Source organism: Paramacrobiotus metropolitanus, unplaced genomic scaffold, assembly GCF_019649055.1.
Source record: "Paramacrobiotus metropolitanus isolate TYO unplaced genomic scaffold, Prichtersi_v1.0 Parri_scaffold0000065, whole genome shotgun sequence".
NCBI lineage: Eukaryota > Metazoa > Tardigrada > Eutardigrada > Parachela > Macrobiotidae > Paramacrobiotus > Paramacrobiotus metropolitanus.
The window spans coordinates 514398-530497 of NW_026570285.1; the positions used below are offsets into that span (position 1 = coordinate 514398).

At 48.2% G+C, this 16100-nt stretch overlaps 1 protein-coding gene across 1 annotated transcript; it reads right to left on the minus strand.

The window, feature by feature from the left end:
• Window positions 1–347: 347 nt before the first annotated feature.
• On the minus strand, window positions 348–13696 carry LOC129594007 (uncharacterized). The gene is made up of 12 exons (XM_055490554.1): window positions 13347–13696; window positions 13003–13150; window positions 12364–12821; window positions 11947–11991; window positions 4837–5027; window positions 4499–4744; window positions 4010–4435; window positions 3789–3938; window positions 3306–3704; window positions 1482–3233; window positions 506–1382; window positions 348–449 (listed from the first exon to the last, which is right to left on the minus strand). The coding sequence occupies exons 5-11, from the start codon at window positions 5023–5025 to the stop codon at window positions 672–674; spliced, it is 3873 nt and encodes a 1290-aa protein (XP_055346529.1). The 5' UTR covers window positions 5026–5027; window positions 11947–11991; window positions 12364–12821; window positions 13003–13150; window positions 13347–13696; the 3' UTR covers window positions 348–449; window positions 506–671.
• Window positions 13697–16100: the final 2404 nt, after the last annotated feature.

A 16100-nucleotide genomic window follows, 5' to 3' on the forward strand; every position in this document is an offset into this window, starting at 1 on the left:
CAAAGAGGTAGGTCTAACTAACTAACTAACTAACTTACCAAAAGGCTGGCGTTGAGATGGACGATGGCTTCCACCTTCCGCGCCGTATGCTCCAGAATCTCGACGCATTCTCTTGCTTTAACGCGCGCAGGCGGTGTAGCGTCCGTGAATGGCCGCGCAATGGAATTCGGCATCCGGCGACCAAGCCGTTTGAGCATCAGACGATGGCGCGCCGTTGTCTGTCCGAGCAGCATTCAATATTATTTATGCGCCCGTGCCAAAACTTTGACAATATATATTTTTACCGGGTTCGAATCGTCGTCGTCGTCCAAAATTATAACATCTGGATCGTCGGCATGGGAAGCAGAAGAGGAAGAAGCAGCCGGTACGGATTCCGGATCGGCAGTGGTTGCGGCCGGTGCTGGCTTTACCGGCTTCTGCCTTTTCTGTCGATATCAAAAATATTTAGCCTAAGAAACTAACCGATACATACAGGCGTCCGGAAATGTGCAGTGCAAAGCCTTACCGCGGCTCCACCGTTGGTCTTGCCTTTCCCCTTTCCCCGGCCCTTACCCCGCTGCGATGGGCCACCATTTGGAACGTAATCCTCATCGCTTTCGTCGTCGGATTCCAAAGCCTCGGCCTTCGGTTTGGTATCCGGCTCTTTGGTGGCTTCTTTGGCCGATTTACTCTTAGCCGGCTCTGCTGCGGTGGCGGATTCCTTGACGGCGACTGCGGCTCTGGTAACCCTTTTTGTCCTCACCGACCGGCAATTCCGGAGTTTTTGCGGTGCGTCCGGATTTCGGTTCGGCATCGGCCGTTGGATCGGAAACGCTCAGGCTGATGGGGGGGCTGTTGGTGGAGTTCATGGTTCCCGCATCGCTGACCGGCTTCTGCTTCGCCGCCCCAGCTGCCCCGACAGTGTCCGTCTCGACCGGCTTTACCGCTTCCTCCGTGATGTTGGACCTGTCGGCAAAGGCGGCCGCGGGGTTGGCGGATAAGTCCGAATCGACCGGCAAATTGCGGCTAGTGCTGTCCATGGCTCCCTGATTGGGAACGACGGTGGTGGTCATACTCAAACCAGTGGAACTGTCCCGGGCTTCTGGCTCGCCGAGCGGCTTGCCCCCCGACACATCCAATCGGACAAGGTCCACGGTGGTCGGGTGGCTGGCCGGTGCATTTCCAGTGTCAATCAGTCGGTCAGATAAAGTGCCCTGGTCGTCCGTCACACTGATTGGAGAAGGGTCGTTCTTTTCCATGGGTTTTGGTGCGATCGGTGGCTCTGGCGGTGGTGCTGCCCCCGTTCCGGTCGGACTCATCATGATGCTGCTAGGCGCCGCAGCATTTGTCGCTGAGTTTGCTGCTTCTACCGTTTCTCGCCTCGATTTCTGCCATTTTGGTACCTACAGACGAGTTTTAATTACGAATAGACAGTCAAGCCAATGCTGATACCGCTGACGACGATGGCAACAATGAAAATCCTGAAATATGTATATTCTTACCCACTGATTCCATTCTTTGACAGCGGAAAACCTTTGCCGGTCGATCTCACGCACCAACAGGCCGACGAGGAAGCTGAAGAAGTCGTACAAGTGTTCTCGCGTTGGAAACATTTTTGAGTACTCCGACGTGTCTCGATCTTTTGGTCGGGTCGGTAGAATCTGGGCAAGTTTTGTGGGAGTGATGTACTCACCCAAGTACCGCTTATGGTAAGTCCCTGTAGCTTCGTCAAATCCCATTTCATGCTTCAGCACGATTGTGTCGAATCCGTACAGCAGCTCCAGCTGCTTGATGCAGGTGTCCGGGATTTGAGCGACCTTCCGCATCGCGCAAAACATTATGGTCAGCCTTTTGTGCTCTGCCCCATTAACGGAATCTTCTTCTTCGTTGAGGAGAATCTGGAAGGCGCTGTATACCTTCACCATTTCCAGGAGAAACATGCGTTTAAACGTCTTCTCCACGTTCGTATCGCGCACTCCCGCGTAAACAGTATGGAGAGATTCCAGGGGGACGTTGGGATGATCCGCAGTAAAGGCCGCGACAACGCTGGTGAAAACCCGCCGCAAAAACAGAATACACTGGAACCCGCTTGGTTTTAAGGTTGGATTCTCATGGTTCAGCGTCTGCTGCACCTGTATTTGTTCCAATTCAGAGTTGCTGGGATTCAGGAGGACAATCACGGAGAAGTACTGAAAATTGAATGGGTGCCGGGTGCTGGCCGAAAGTCGCTGGACGCCGTCAAGCAGCACCACTCCCTGTCTGTCTTCGACAAGCGCCTGCTTAATGTCTTTAGGGTCATCAGTAGAGAAAACCGCTACAAGGAACTGCCAATCCACCCCATTTTCTGTCACCTTCTGCTCACTCATTGCGCACCGCAAGTCGTGAATGAAAATTACACTCTCCGGCCTGACACCCAGCACGTTGAAGTCCAGGCGAATATGCGCAGCAGATATCCGGCCAGAGAAAAGGTACCGCTTGGCCATCACTTCCGGTGCTGTCGGATAGCTCCGCAATATCTCTCGGTCGGCTTCGTTGGTGATTTGGTACATTGTGGGAACCGATAGTGGGAAATCTTCCACGGTCGGATGGTCCGGCCAGTTTTTCTCAATCATGTCCTCCTTGTACTTCCGACCGGTGGCCTGCAGAATTTTCGGCGTCTCCGTGTCGTCGAAGCCGACGGCGCTTTTGGACTTCCGGTCTAATAAAGTATCTTTGTCGTGCTGGCATTGGATATACTTCTTTGGGTCCAAAATTTCCTCGGGAAACTTTTCCGGGTCGGCAACGTTGATGGCCACGGCGAAGTTCGCACCAATCTGTCCACCCCAATGTGGTGTATTTGGTCGCAAAACAAACCCCTGCCCTGGACCTAACATTGCATAGTATACGACTTTCTTCATCTGGCGCAAACGCTGTGCCAGCTTCAGCGGGAACACCGACTTGTGGTGGTGCCCGATTGTAAGCTGGTCGCAAATGTCCTCCGGCTTGTATTTCAGCTCGTTGACGTAGATATCCTTCACCGTTTGCTGGACGGTCGGCCCATCATCCGGATGACAGCAGATCAGGATTTTCTTCACTCCGCACAGGTTAAAGTTGAATGAAGACAGAAGAATATCTTCGCAGTGCAGGCAAAATATCGAGACGCCACCCACAGAGCCGATTAACTCCTCCTGGTTGATTCCTGCTCGTGGCTGGTGAACGCCATGCGTGGCGTCCATCATACGGACGAGACAGACCAGGCCCGACCAGTCGGGCAACTGAAAACACATACACATAACTATTGCATACAGAAACAACAGCACCGGCAGGCACTTCCGGCCACAACTTACATTCGACAACAGCTTCGGGCTCAGGTGGGCGTACTTGGCGTAGACCTTCTTGTCGGTATCCTGAGTAGCTGCCAACTGGGCTACAGCTATGTAGAATTCCTTAATCTCCTGCGGGAAGCCGGAATCGGCCAGGAGTTTCTCCATTTCCGGGCGGACATGTGGAACGAGGTCGTTCAGGGATTCGAATTCTGCGGCGTTGGCGGCGATAAATTCCGTCCAGGACATCCCGGCCAGCGGCTTACGTGTCGCGTCCGTCGAGCGCACTTCAATAATTTCCTCATGGATTCGAGTGACCTTTGACTGTGTATACTGCACATGTCCTTCTCTGACATGCTTCTGAAATTCCGAGCTATCTTCAAGCTCTGAAGGCTTATAAATCAGGTCATCGTTGGTGTCAATCTGCATAGAAGAGAGAAGTGCGACGGTGTTTATTCTCATCATGGCAGTCGGTATATCTCAACTGCGAGCCGAACGACTACTCACCTTGACAGCAAACCAGCCAGGCATGACCAGTTCAAGAAGGCGGATAAGATTGCTGCACTGTGCTCCGCAATTGGCACGCATTATCGGAAACTTAATTACCGGCAATGGTCGGAGATACGGATCGGCATCCCAGCCTTCCTCCGGAGGTACCTTTTCAAAAAACAAAGCCTACTCGTTTACAATACCAGCTACACAGCTGCAGCTACTGATGCGCGCCTTACAATCATTTGTTCACGTAGAGTGCGGACCTCTTCCGGTGGCAATAGGGGCCGGCATAGGTGCCGTGGTGGCGCGCCGGTAGATGCTGCTGCTACCTCGGGCGCTGGCGCCTCATCCACCGTCATCGGCTCTTCAGGCGGCGCCGTCGGCTGCGCCGAAGTTGGTATGGGATCGGTTACGAGAGACAACTGAAACACCGGCTCTTCGGTCGGGCTGCCGGATTCGTGGTCGTTGATCGCACAAGCCTCGCCAGCCTGCACAGTGAAAGATGGCGCAGAGCGAACGTCAACGGCGCGGTCGGTAACAGTGGAGGAAGAAGCCGCGATGCAGTCACCGTCGACAGCAGCGTCGGCGATATCATCATCATCATCATCATCATCATTATCATCATCGGCTATGACCAGTCGGTCGGGTAGTAGCTGGTCGGTCTACAAAAATAGGTGCCCATTAAATATGCAACTAACTATGGGAACGGGCCGCAACGCCGGTACATCGTCGGATGTGTTCTCGAGAGTTGGCCCCGCTGTGGTGGTTGTGGACTCCTCCTCGAGCGCCGCAGATGCCGCCGGCATTATCGGAGAGCCAGTAGTATCAGCTTGACAGTGGAAGGTGGACGCGCTCTCCTCGCTGCTGTGGTCGGGCGACGCTTGTGGTAATGGCGAGTGCGGCATTGCGGAAGTGTCGTTAACAGCGGAAGTAGCCGCGGCAGCAGCAACGCTTCCTACGGCTGCACCCCTCTGCAGTGAACCAAGCTACTTGAGAACTTTAATATGTAGTTGCATAGCTTTTCTTAAAGTAATAAGCCGTTGAAACTGATGCTACACACTACCGGCGGGTTTGATGACGTGGCTGGCGGGAAATTAGCAATGGTTGCGCGATCCAGGCAATCCAAAGCTTCTTGAAATTCGGATTCTCTCATCGTAGAACCACCCAACGGAATGCAGAAAGTTCTTCCAGCTGCATCAGCTAGCGCTTGCTCATGGTCTCGTTGAAGGCTTACTGCGCGCTTCCACGACATTTCTAATACGGAACGTCATCTGGCTTAGTATGAGTATGAATGAATGAAACAATACTGAATTTAATTGGCGCACACCATTATCAGGGCATTACCTTAATATTATTGTTTAGCTGCTACGACTGCTTGTACTGCTTCCAGTTGTACTGCTACCAGTTGTAAGTTGTACTGCTACCACTACTGACAAAATGTATGCCGGTACCGATACTCGCAGTTATCGTTATTTTTCTTTCTTATGTTAACTACCCTCACGAGAATACCGCAGCCATAACAATACGTTTTCCAGTCCCCAACAACAGTGTTAAATGGAACAAAGCTATAAGTAATCATAACAACTACACAGCCATAACTATCCGCACTACTACTAGTAACAGAAAAAAATGTCGTTTAACAGAAAAGAAACACATGTAGCCAATCCACACTACTGCCGTTTCCCCCGCAGATATCTGTCGATATCACCATTCGGTGCCAGCCACTCTCGCGCCAAACGGACGTTCCGGCAGAAGGTTGGGTCGGCCGCCCACTCCGCACGCCGCTTCACCCGCCGCTTGCCATTACTCCGCTTATTGCGCGCCTGCCTAGCAGCCTCCTTGGCTTCCTCGACCGCCTTGGCACGTTTCTGCTGCTCCAGATCTGCTCGAATTCCCCGCAAGTCACTCAACTCCCGCGTCACCTGCCGATGCAGGCTGTGCAGCTGGACTTTTGTGCCTCGACTTCGGCGTAGAGGTCTGCCTTCATCTGGCCAAACGACACACCCGCCTCCTCCTGACATCGGCGCTCATGGGCGGCGCCTTGAGTCCGCGCGGTATCCAGTCCGGCCGCCAGGGCGCTGATCTTATCACGGTCCTGCTTCACGGCCAGCTCGGCGGCGCTTCGGCGCTCTGTACAACAGAAAACAGGTTAAGAATTTGTATTGGATGATTTGTACATAAATGCGCAAAGGTCAAACAGTTACACGCTTAATATGTGTTTCCTATACACATCTACACGTTGGCTTGGTACGTACGTACCATCGTCCGCAATCTCAACCGCCCGCGACACTTCAGCGTGAAAAGTTGTGTACATGGATGGGCTGTGAGCCCAATGCAGACCGTCCTTCCGAAGCACAACATCATCAGGGGCCAACTGGATGAACTTCCAGATAGTGCGGTATATGCGGGTGGCGCGATGGCAGAAATTATCCAGCATGTCATTCATGGCGGCCACAGCGTCCATGCATGCGTCGAGGCTGCGCTCGCGGGACCGTGGGGGCGCGGTATGATGGCGGTGGTGGCCATGCTGGTCCTGTTCGTGATGACGGGATCGGCGGTCCACTTCCTGAAACGGCAGGCTGACGATGAAGATCTCATCGAACCACTTCTCCATCGCATCCCGGCAGCTGGAGAGGCTGTACTTCGCCCCCTCCACATCGCGAGCCGCCGATCCACACGCGCCGTCCCGCCAGAAGGACTGAAGGTTATTGGTACCGGCCACCAAAACCAGGCGCTTCTTCGGCTACCCTGACGGCCGGGCAATCCAGTCCTTGGACGGCCGGACGTCCTGGCCACGGCCGCCGTCATCGCGGTGTCGGCGGCTACCACTGCTGTTGCTGCTCGAAGACTGGTGGTGGTGGCGGTCGTGGCCATGGTGGCCATACACATCGCGGAACCACTGTGCCACATTGTCCAGCACGCCGCCCATGCTCGCGCCGCTCTGCGACACTACGCAGATCTGCCCATCCTGCAGGCTGGTGAAGATGCGGCCAGGACGGGTGTCGGGGTGGCGGAAGCCGCGTAGATCTTCCTGCGGCTGAGTGTTGGAGTTCCGGTCCGCACAGAGCAGGACGGGTGGCCCCTGCGAGTCTGTGGCGAAGACGGTACGCGCGTCACGCAGGTTAGCCACACGGTCCACCTTGGCCGGCTTCTTGTTGTCGCGCGGCAGTAGCTGGTAGAACGGCGGTCGGTGATCTCCGGGTGGCATGGCGGGCGTGGAGGGCGAAGACGACGGGGATGCCATACTGCTCTGCAAGGCAACGGTTAGCACATAAAACGCGGTAAAGGTAAAGAACCGTACCAGTACAGTGCAGATGACAATACTAATAGCGACGACGACAAGTCAGTTGCTTGCACCAGCTGGGATTGCAATGTGAAGCTGTATCTAGTATTGCATGCTAGATACTATACTATCCAGCTGGCTGGATATTACATTGCATACTAGATACTGTACTTGCTGTCAATAATACACAGTAAGACACCACGATACAATCGTGTGTGTACCGGTACAGTATCAATCTGCGGCTTATCTATACATTCATACAATCTTACCGTCAAAAAGCGTAATTCCGTGGGTTATTATGGAAAAATCAACGCGTGGTCAGTTTAAGTCCAGCTTAGTCTTGAAATGAATCTTATTTTCCATAGGTATTTACGCTGAATTTTATTTGTCCCTAGAACTGCCAGGTTTGAAAACTCTCTTACTCGTTTTAAGTATAGGAAAGCCTGAATCTCTATGGATTAGAATACGAGGTCATCCAGAAATTTTGTAAGGACCATAGCAAGAAGTGAGGGGCGGAAAAAATTTACGGTACCTTACATTCAACATACTTAGAATGTTAACCACCATGGGGGACGGGTGAGATTTTGACCTTAAATAGTCTTCCTGAGATTTCGGGACGATCCAGACAAAGTATAACTTTACTTAAGTGCTTACAGTACTTGAGAAGCCTGACAACAACATTGCCTAGAACTCTGTAATTTAAGTAAGTATGACATTTAAAGTAAGGACAACTGTAACCATGGATCTGGGACAATATGCATTATTGCAGTTTGTACTGTACGTCGAGTGTACGCTGATTGATTTTTGCGATAGCATAATAATCAGTGAGTGACTGTCCCGTGAGCAAAATCTCTAGATGAGTAAGTGAACGAGCTACCACCACTGTTCCGTGAGAAAAATTTGTAGGCGAGTAAGTAACCGAGCTACCACCACTGTCCCGTGAGCAGAATCTGTAGTGGGTGAGTGGCCGAGGTACCATGACTCATGAGCAAAATCTCTAGAGTGAGTGAAACAGCTACCACCACTGTCCCGACCGAGTTACCAAGTACCGTGAGCAAAACCTGTAGGTGAGTAAGTGACCGAGCAACCACCACTGTCCACTACCACGCCTACTGTCGTAGACACTACTGCCATATCTCGTAACAGTCCATAAATTCAAGCCTGACCTTTCCAATATACATTTGCCGAGCGCGGAGGGCGAGGCTTACCTTGTATAGATATAATGAGTTGTCGTCGTCGCTGCACTATAATGCACCACGATGAAAACGTGCCTGTATTATTTTCCAACTGTTGCTACTGTATCACACGCCCACCACCTGTATTGTGTAGATTTGTTATTTAAATGCAATACGGTTAATAATTCTTTGCACCACAGTGCAAACTATGTTTTCATTAGTACTGCAATCTTCAGTATTTCCAGTGACACTGTGCATTATAATGCACCGTACTTTATCATGACGCAACCGTTTTTGTATCAGTACGGTGCAGATCTGCAAAGCAGACAAGAATTGAAAAGCTGTCGTCGTCGCATGTTTACCATAATGCAATGCATTTTAAAAAATGTAAAAATGAGAAATCTCCACTAATTAGTCCTTTGTTATGCTAAGACCAGTCCACTAACACCGATTACCTAGCCGGTGCCGTGTCAGGGGGTTGGGGTTCTGGGAGGGTTAGGTTTGGGCACCCAGATTAACAGCAGGATTGCTGCTTGTACGGACACTATGTTGCGGCACCCCTACTATTTCACCAGGAAGGGCTGCTGCTGCATTGGCAACTAGCACTGTGGTGTGGTTTGATCGGCCATTGGATGGTGTCGACTCGGGAACTATGTTGTCAATATGAAGCGGGAGCGATCTCACAGTGTGGAAGGAACTGGAAGCTGAAAGTCCGGTGCCGGTATACCCATAGGCTCTTTGGGATCGGCGACTGCGACTGGAGAAATATTCTGGACACGAATTGGTTCGACGGGTCGGTAGTGGTCTTTGCGCTCACTACTTGGAGCGATTTGTATGGATTGCCCATTCGATACCGGCAAGTAATTAATCAGCGGGGTGAAAGCGTGGGTTGGGTGTGGCCCTGCAAATCGTTCATTCATTGGTAAGCGGCCATGAGATGAATTACTTGACGGTATGATGGCATGCATCAAGCATTTCAAAGTCTGATCCGTTCTCATCATATGACTAAAGACAATATAATCGAAGCTATTAAATTTTGACAAACGTAAAACATACTCTTTCGGGTTATGTATACGTATACCATACATTTAAACTGCAAAAGATAAAGTACTGCTTTAAAGTACAAAGTACTGCTTTTTAAAGTACTGCTTTATCTACAAATTAATGCAATACTTTGCAGGTCAAAATGTGAATGAAAAAATGTACTGCTATACTTTCAAATGCCCCAGCACTTAATCGTCAGTTTCGGCCTGTTCGGGGATGTTCGAAGGTGACCTTGTTACTGAAAGTAATACAATACTTTAAAGTATTGCATTACTTTCGAAGTACTGCCATACTTTCAAATGCCTCAGCAATTAATCGTCAGTTTCGGCGTGTTCGGGAATGTTCGGGAAAGTCACCTTGGTACTGAAAGTAATGCAGTAATTTCAAAGTATTGCATTACTTTCGAAGTACCGCTGTACTTTCAAATGCCCTAGCACTTAATCGTCAGTTTCGCCCTGTCTGGGGATGTTCGAAGGTCACCTTGGTACTGAAAGTAATGCAGTACTTTAAAGTATTGCTCTACTTTCGAAGTACTGCCGTACTTTCAAATGCCCCAGCACTTAATCGTCAGTTTCGGCCTGTTCGGGGATGTTCGGGAAGGTCACATTGGTACTGAAAGTAATGCAGTACTTTTAAAGTATTGCATTACTTTTATTGCTTTTACTGAAGTAACACTGCCATACTTCAAATGCCCCAGCACTTAATCGTCAGTTTGGCCTGTTCGGGGATGTTCGAAGGTGACTTCTTAAAGTAATACAACACTTTCAAAGTATTGCATTACTTTCGAAGTACTGTCGTACTTTCAAATGCCCTAGCACTTAGTCGTCAGTTTAAAAGTATTCCTGTACTTTTAGCATTGCAGTACTTTTAAATTACAGCAATACTTTAAAGTATTATTTTTATAGCATTGCAGTACTTAAAAACGTTTCAGCGCTTGATCTTCTGTTTCGGCTTGTTCGGCGTTGTTCGGGAAGGTCACTTGGCACAGCAGTATAATACTTTGAAAGTTGTACTTTAGTATTGCTGTACTTTCCAAGTACTGCAATAATTTAAAATGCCTACTTTAAAGGCTTTATCGTTTGTTTCGGCTTGTCAAAGTGCAACAGTAACTTTAAAGTGCTTGTTATATCAGATTTTCGAACAACTTGAACGCCGAAAAGACGATCAAGCTGAGGGTTTTTACACTGCTATACTTTTGTGTATTGTTGTACTTTAAAAGCATTGCAATACTTTAAAAGCACAGGATAACTTTCAGAGTATTGCTGTACTTTCAAAGTACTGCAATTTAAAATGCCCCAGCGCCAGATCGTCTGTTTCTGGCTTGTTGGCGTTGTTCGAAGGTCACTTTGGCACAGCATACTTTGAAAGTACTGTTGTACTTTAAAGGTATGTTGTAGTTCCAAAGTGCTGCAATACTTTAAAAGTATTGCTGCACTTTCAAACTACTGCAATACTTTAAAGTGCAGGAATACTTTAAAAGTATTGCTGTAGTTTCAAAGTATTGCAATACTTTAAAAGTACAGGAATACTTTAAAAGTATTGCTGTAGTTTCGTATTGCAATACTTTAAAGTACAGGAATACTTTAAAGTATTGCTGTACTTTCAAAGTGCTGCAATACTTTTAAAATGCCTCAGCACTTGATCGTCCGTTTCGGCTTGTTCGGCGTTGTCCGGAAAGGTCACTTGGCGCAGCAGTACTTTGAAAGAACGGGTGCACTTTAGAAGTATTGCTGAACAGAAAGCCAGCAGTACTGTCTCCAGGCAACACAGTATGCAAAGCAATATGTAAAGCACTTCGATTAACAAGCTGTACCTTATAGACAACAACAACTAAATTAATAATTATAGAAGTACTTAACAGTACAGTAACTACTATAGTACAGTGCCTACGTTAGCGCTCTGCAAAGGTTAACATATTGCAAAATTACTAATGGGAGTGTATATTTAATTAGATAGTATTTGCACGACACAGTATGTGACGTACAAAATTTGGTGTGTAAATGCCAGTATAGTACTTAGCGTTCAGAACGACGACCTCTACACAATAACTGCAAGTTTTGCAACATTAAATTTTGCTGTCAATGACGTGTCAATCGCTGTCAATGGTACCTGCATTCCTGATCACTGTCCACTGCTGTTACCCAGGGCTTGGGTATTACACGCTTGTGCAATCAATACCCAATATCGACCGCACGATGAGAAAGTACCAGTGAACTGCACCAGGGCGCACGGCGAGATGGGGAATTATAAACAATAGGGTAACAATTACAGCACTGCCATAAATAATTAATATTGCACCAATACGGACGGTGCGACGGCAGCGATCAGTCAACAGTGCATTACACGGTACGTCGATAAACAAAGCAATTGGTACTTGACCATAGTACTACAAGTCGGCGACGAGAAAATTGTATGATTTATTAGCACCTAAGTAAGTACACAAACAATGGTACATGCAGCAAAAGTGCACAATGCACATGCATGCACCAATGGTGCAATTGAATGCACCATTGGTACGGATCTTTACTGGTGCCTAAAACGCAATAAGATTACTATTACGGTATGCTATTTGTGTGTGTGTGTGTGTGTGTGTGCGCGCGCGCGTGACTAGATGCCAAACCGCGATAATGATGTGCGACCAATAAATAATTAAAAAGAAACAAAAAATCACCTCCTCAAAATAAAACCAAATCGCGCTTCCCAATTTACCAGACAACTGCAAGTAATATCAGCTTTATCGTTAACACGGCTGCTATTATTCCGCTGCGGCCCAATAATTGAAAAATACGAGTTAAATTATATAAAGATAAATAATACATATGCATTAATATTCACGTGATAAGTTTAAAGTCGGTTTACTTAAGAACACGCACGATACAATAATAATATTATAGAAGCTGATAAACGAGTGGGTATTGTGAATATTATTTGCTTAACTAAGATTACAGAAAAAACTAATACAAAGGTGAACATTTAATTAAATTATACACAATTGCTTCGTATAATTACACTTCAGAAAGTAAAATATTTGTTGATCTATATAAGTACGGCCGGCAGGAATAAATAAAAATATAATATGTGTGTGTACCTGTTGTTTACCCTGCTAGAATCTAACCGATCCTTGCAGCTGCGACAGACTAGAACTTTTTAGTCCTTGTCGTTGTCGCTAACGGTCAGTGCTAGAACTTAAAAGTCCTTGCAGTCTGAACCGGCTCCGGGATGGACGGCGCAGGTGGACACAGGCAGGAGCGCGCGCGCGAGCGGGGGATGTGCGCGGAATGGCAGCGCCGGTAGGAGGGAAGGAGACTGGGAAGCGGACAGTCTGTCTGCGTCTGTACCGGTGGGAGGCGGGCGGGCAGGCGGGGAGAGGATGAAAGGCGCGTGTGGGAATTCACGGGCGGACGGGGAGGCAACGGTTCCACATACACGGTCGCCAGGGGCGGAGTCAGGCGCGAGGATGAAGTGCGCCTGTGGGAACTCACGGGTGGACAGGCCGACAACGGCTCCACACACACACACGGTCGCCTGGGGCGGAGGACACGGCAGCTACGGTGGACATTTAAAACAATTTAAAAATTTAATAATTATTGTAATAACAAAGATCAAATAATAATAATAATTAAAATAATAATAATAACAAGAGATGACAAATAATAATGATAATTAATTAAAATTTGGTAACAAAATATCCGTAAAAAATAGAAAACGATGCGGTGCAATGACTTACTAGAGTACTGTTTCCAGAGAATCCAATGAGGGAAAACAGGGATCGTCTAGGTTCAGGGTGCGGCGATGGGACTCAGTTGGGACAGAAGGCAGTCACAAAACCACTGCTTAGTCGGTGCACGAAAGGGAACGAACGAGGAGAAGACGACCTGCAACGCAGTCAACACGCTCAACAATGATAGGCGCAAACAGATCGCAGCGTTAGGTCGCAGCGTACGTCAGCAACACCAGCAGCGGCTCGTCACTCGTACAGTTGCTAGACTGCTGCGGATCGCTGGTGCGTTAGCGCCAGTTAGTCGAGCAGCTCGTTGTTAAGGGCTAAGTGGCGGCCAACGGGGCACTTACCTGTGCAGAAGGCAGTTCACTATGACAAACGCAGCATAACTGTGTTAGTAGCGGAAAAATATCAAAACACAACCATCACTCCCTTTCCACTCTTCTTCACCATACACGCAGATAATCAGGTATTACCATAAATCACCATACATCCTAAATTTAATCAGGTTTTACCAAAAACGAAACCCACTTTTGCAGTGTCGTAGTTACATCGCGGAACCCCAGACGTTGGCTGCAAAAATGAAACGGCGAAGAACTCACAGCGCTGCATATGCAGATTATCGCAGCATGGCGTGCTTGTAAGAAACAGAGACAGAGAGGGAGAAGAGAGAGGTGAATGGGAAAGCGTGCGTGTGTGTGTGTGTGCCTGTCTGTTGCTATGACGGCTACGGCCATGCAGCAGCACCGCAATGCCAGCCAGTGTATCGCTGATACACATGCTGTGCGAATCTCAAGGAAATTCGCAGCGCAGCTGCAGCTGTCTGTGCAAGTGAGCACGCGTGCAGCACGGCTGCACGGCTGCGACGCAGTGTATCGCTCATGCATCTGCTGTGCAGACCTCAAGCAGGTTTGCACCCCAGATGCATTCGGTATAGGGGTGTCGCCCCTGGAAGGGGTGTTTCACAGCACACCAGAATGGGTAGTATTCATCACACAGACTTCCACCAAACATGCGCTGACCAGAAAATCCGGACACTTGACGCCGAGGGCGCACTGGACAGCTACAAAAATATGCCAGAAAATTTTACTGGATTACCCAGATGAAGATTGGTTAAACGTTAAATCACGCAGTACATTATTTCATCGCGCTGTTCGCGCAGTACATTATTAAACAAATGATGATCGAGTTTTTCAAGATGGCGGATCGGGGCCGGGGGCGTCCGTAAGGGTGTGCGTGGAGTTTCGAATTCGAACAAAACACATGTGGGAAAATGCGAAATGCGGATGCCGCTTCCCTAAAAGAATTAGAGAGCAAAAGACAGGTTTAATATTAAGCAGAACTTCTGGCGCTCTGTGGTGCTGCGTCTGCATCTTGGGATGTTTCGATGCCTCCTTGTGCACCGCATTACCACAGTCAGTAATACGAATATCAGTGTTGGTGCGCTGAGCTATGAGACTGCCGTTTGGAGCCGGCAGTAGACCATGGACAACAAAGTGCAACGGATAGCCGACGACAGCCAAGCAGCACTGCTTTGCTTACCCGGAACCACTGCGTCTCACTGTTTTTACAGGCTGTTGTGTGATCCGCGTGCCAGTGTCAACCTAAACAAACAGGATGCTGTCCGGTTTTAAATCGGTTTGGGTGTAGGTTCGGTTCGTATATACAGTGGACGCCTTTGATATGTTGCGCATCGGTGTGACGAATTCCTTCCACTGAGAAGGTCGTTGCTTAAGGGTAGCGTAGAGTCTGGGGTCTAATTCAGGGAAAACGAGACAGTAGTAGCCATTCCACTGGAAGTGCGCTAGCAGCTGCACACAGTCAGATTGCCTATGAGCGTTATGCCTCTGGATTGCATCGCTGAAATAGCAGCGCGGCCAAGCATGAAGAACAGACTTCCGCTGATTTCCCTTTCCCCGTTCCGCGATGTACTTGCGGAACTTTTCAAGCTCAGAACCGATCTCGGCCGCGTGGCCATAACGGCATTTAACCGATTCCGCAAATACCGGAATCCACGCCGGAGCAGTGATGGGCGTGGTTGCGTTAAAGCCGAATCCAGAGTTAATTCCACTGTGGTACGCCCTGTAGCTGTTCTATAGCATCAAGTTTCGGTGTGATTTACTTTTTGCATGCGTTAAGTTACTGCGCTTAATAATCACTGTTATGAGCAGCTCATATTAATTAGGTACTCTAATATTAAACTGAAATAACGGATCTGGCACATAAGACGCAGGTACCCAACACTCATGATTATTTTGCTCATGGTCAAAATACTCCAACATAAGAAACACTCGTCTGCAAACTCCGAAAAATCCACGATTCCCAGTGGCGGCCCGGCTGGATAGACCAACGCGTTAGCCCACTCTAAAAACAAGAAACCTTTTTCCTTTTTTTACAAATTACTACCGATTGTTACCTTTTTTGTTACACACTCGGATTGTCATACAAACTAGCTTTATAGCGAGAAAATTACACCCTTCGCGTATAATGAGCGGCGGTCCATTTACTGTGGAACACGCCGAAACCAGCAGCCGCTGTTAAGCGCTGATGGAGATCCTTTGGCGTCTGATTCTCAGGATTCTGGACCAACGTAAAGCCTTGATCGCCTTCGCTGGTAAAAATCACTGGCATGTCGTGCATATTAAGGGAAGTGGGCCGGTACATAGTACCAAATTCGTGTACAGGCACGAAAACTTCCACTCGCGCACTCCTTAAACACATTTTGTTTCGGTTTGTGACATTCTATGTGAAGATCTGTATACACTGGCGTGAAAAGCGTTTAGCGCAACCGGTTCGGGAGTTATGGCTGTTAGAAAATTCCAAAAGTTTAAATGCGTTCAGGTGTGTAAAAGTCTCATTATCGATCTCCTCAAATTTGCACGTAAATGCACATAACCACGAAGATCGTTTTTACACCGATCCACTGCTCTAGCATGTTTTTCAAATTTTAAAATGAATTTCAAAAACTTTAAAATTCATTTTAAAATTTGAAAAAAAATCTTGGAAGTCTGGATCGGTGTAAAAACGATCTTCATAGACATGCGCATTTATATGCAAAATTTGAGGGAGATCGGTCCATAATGAGACTTTTGGTACACCGGAAT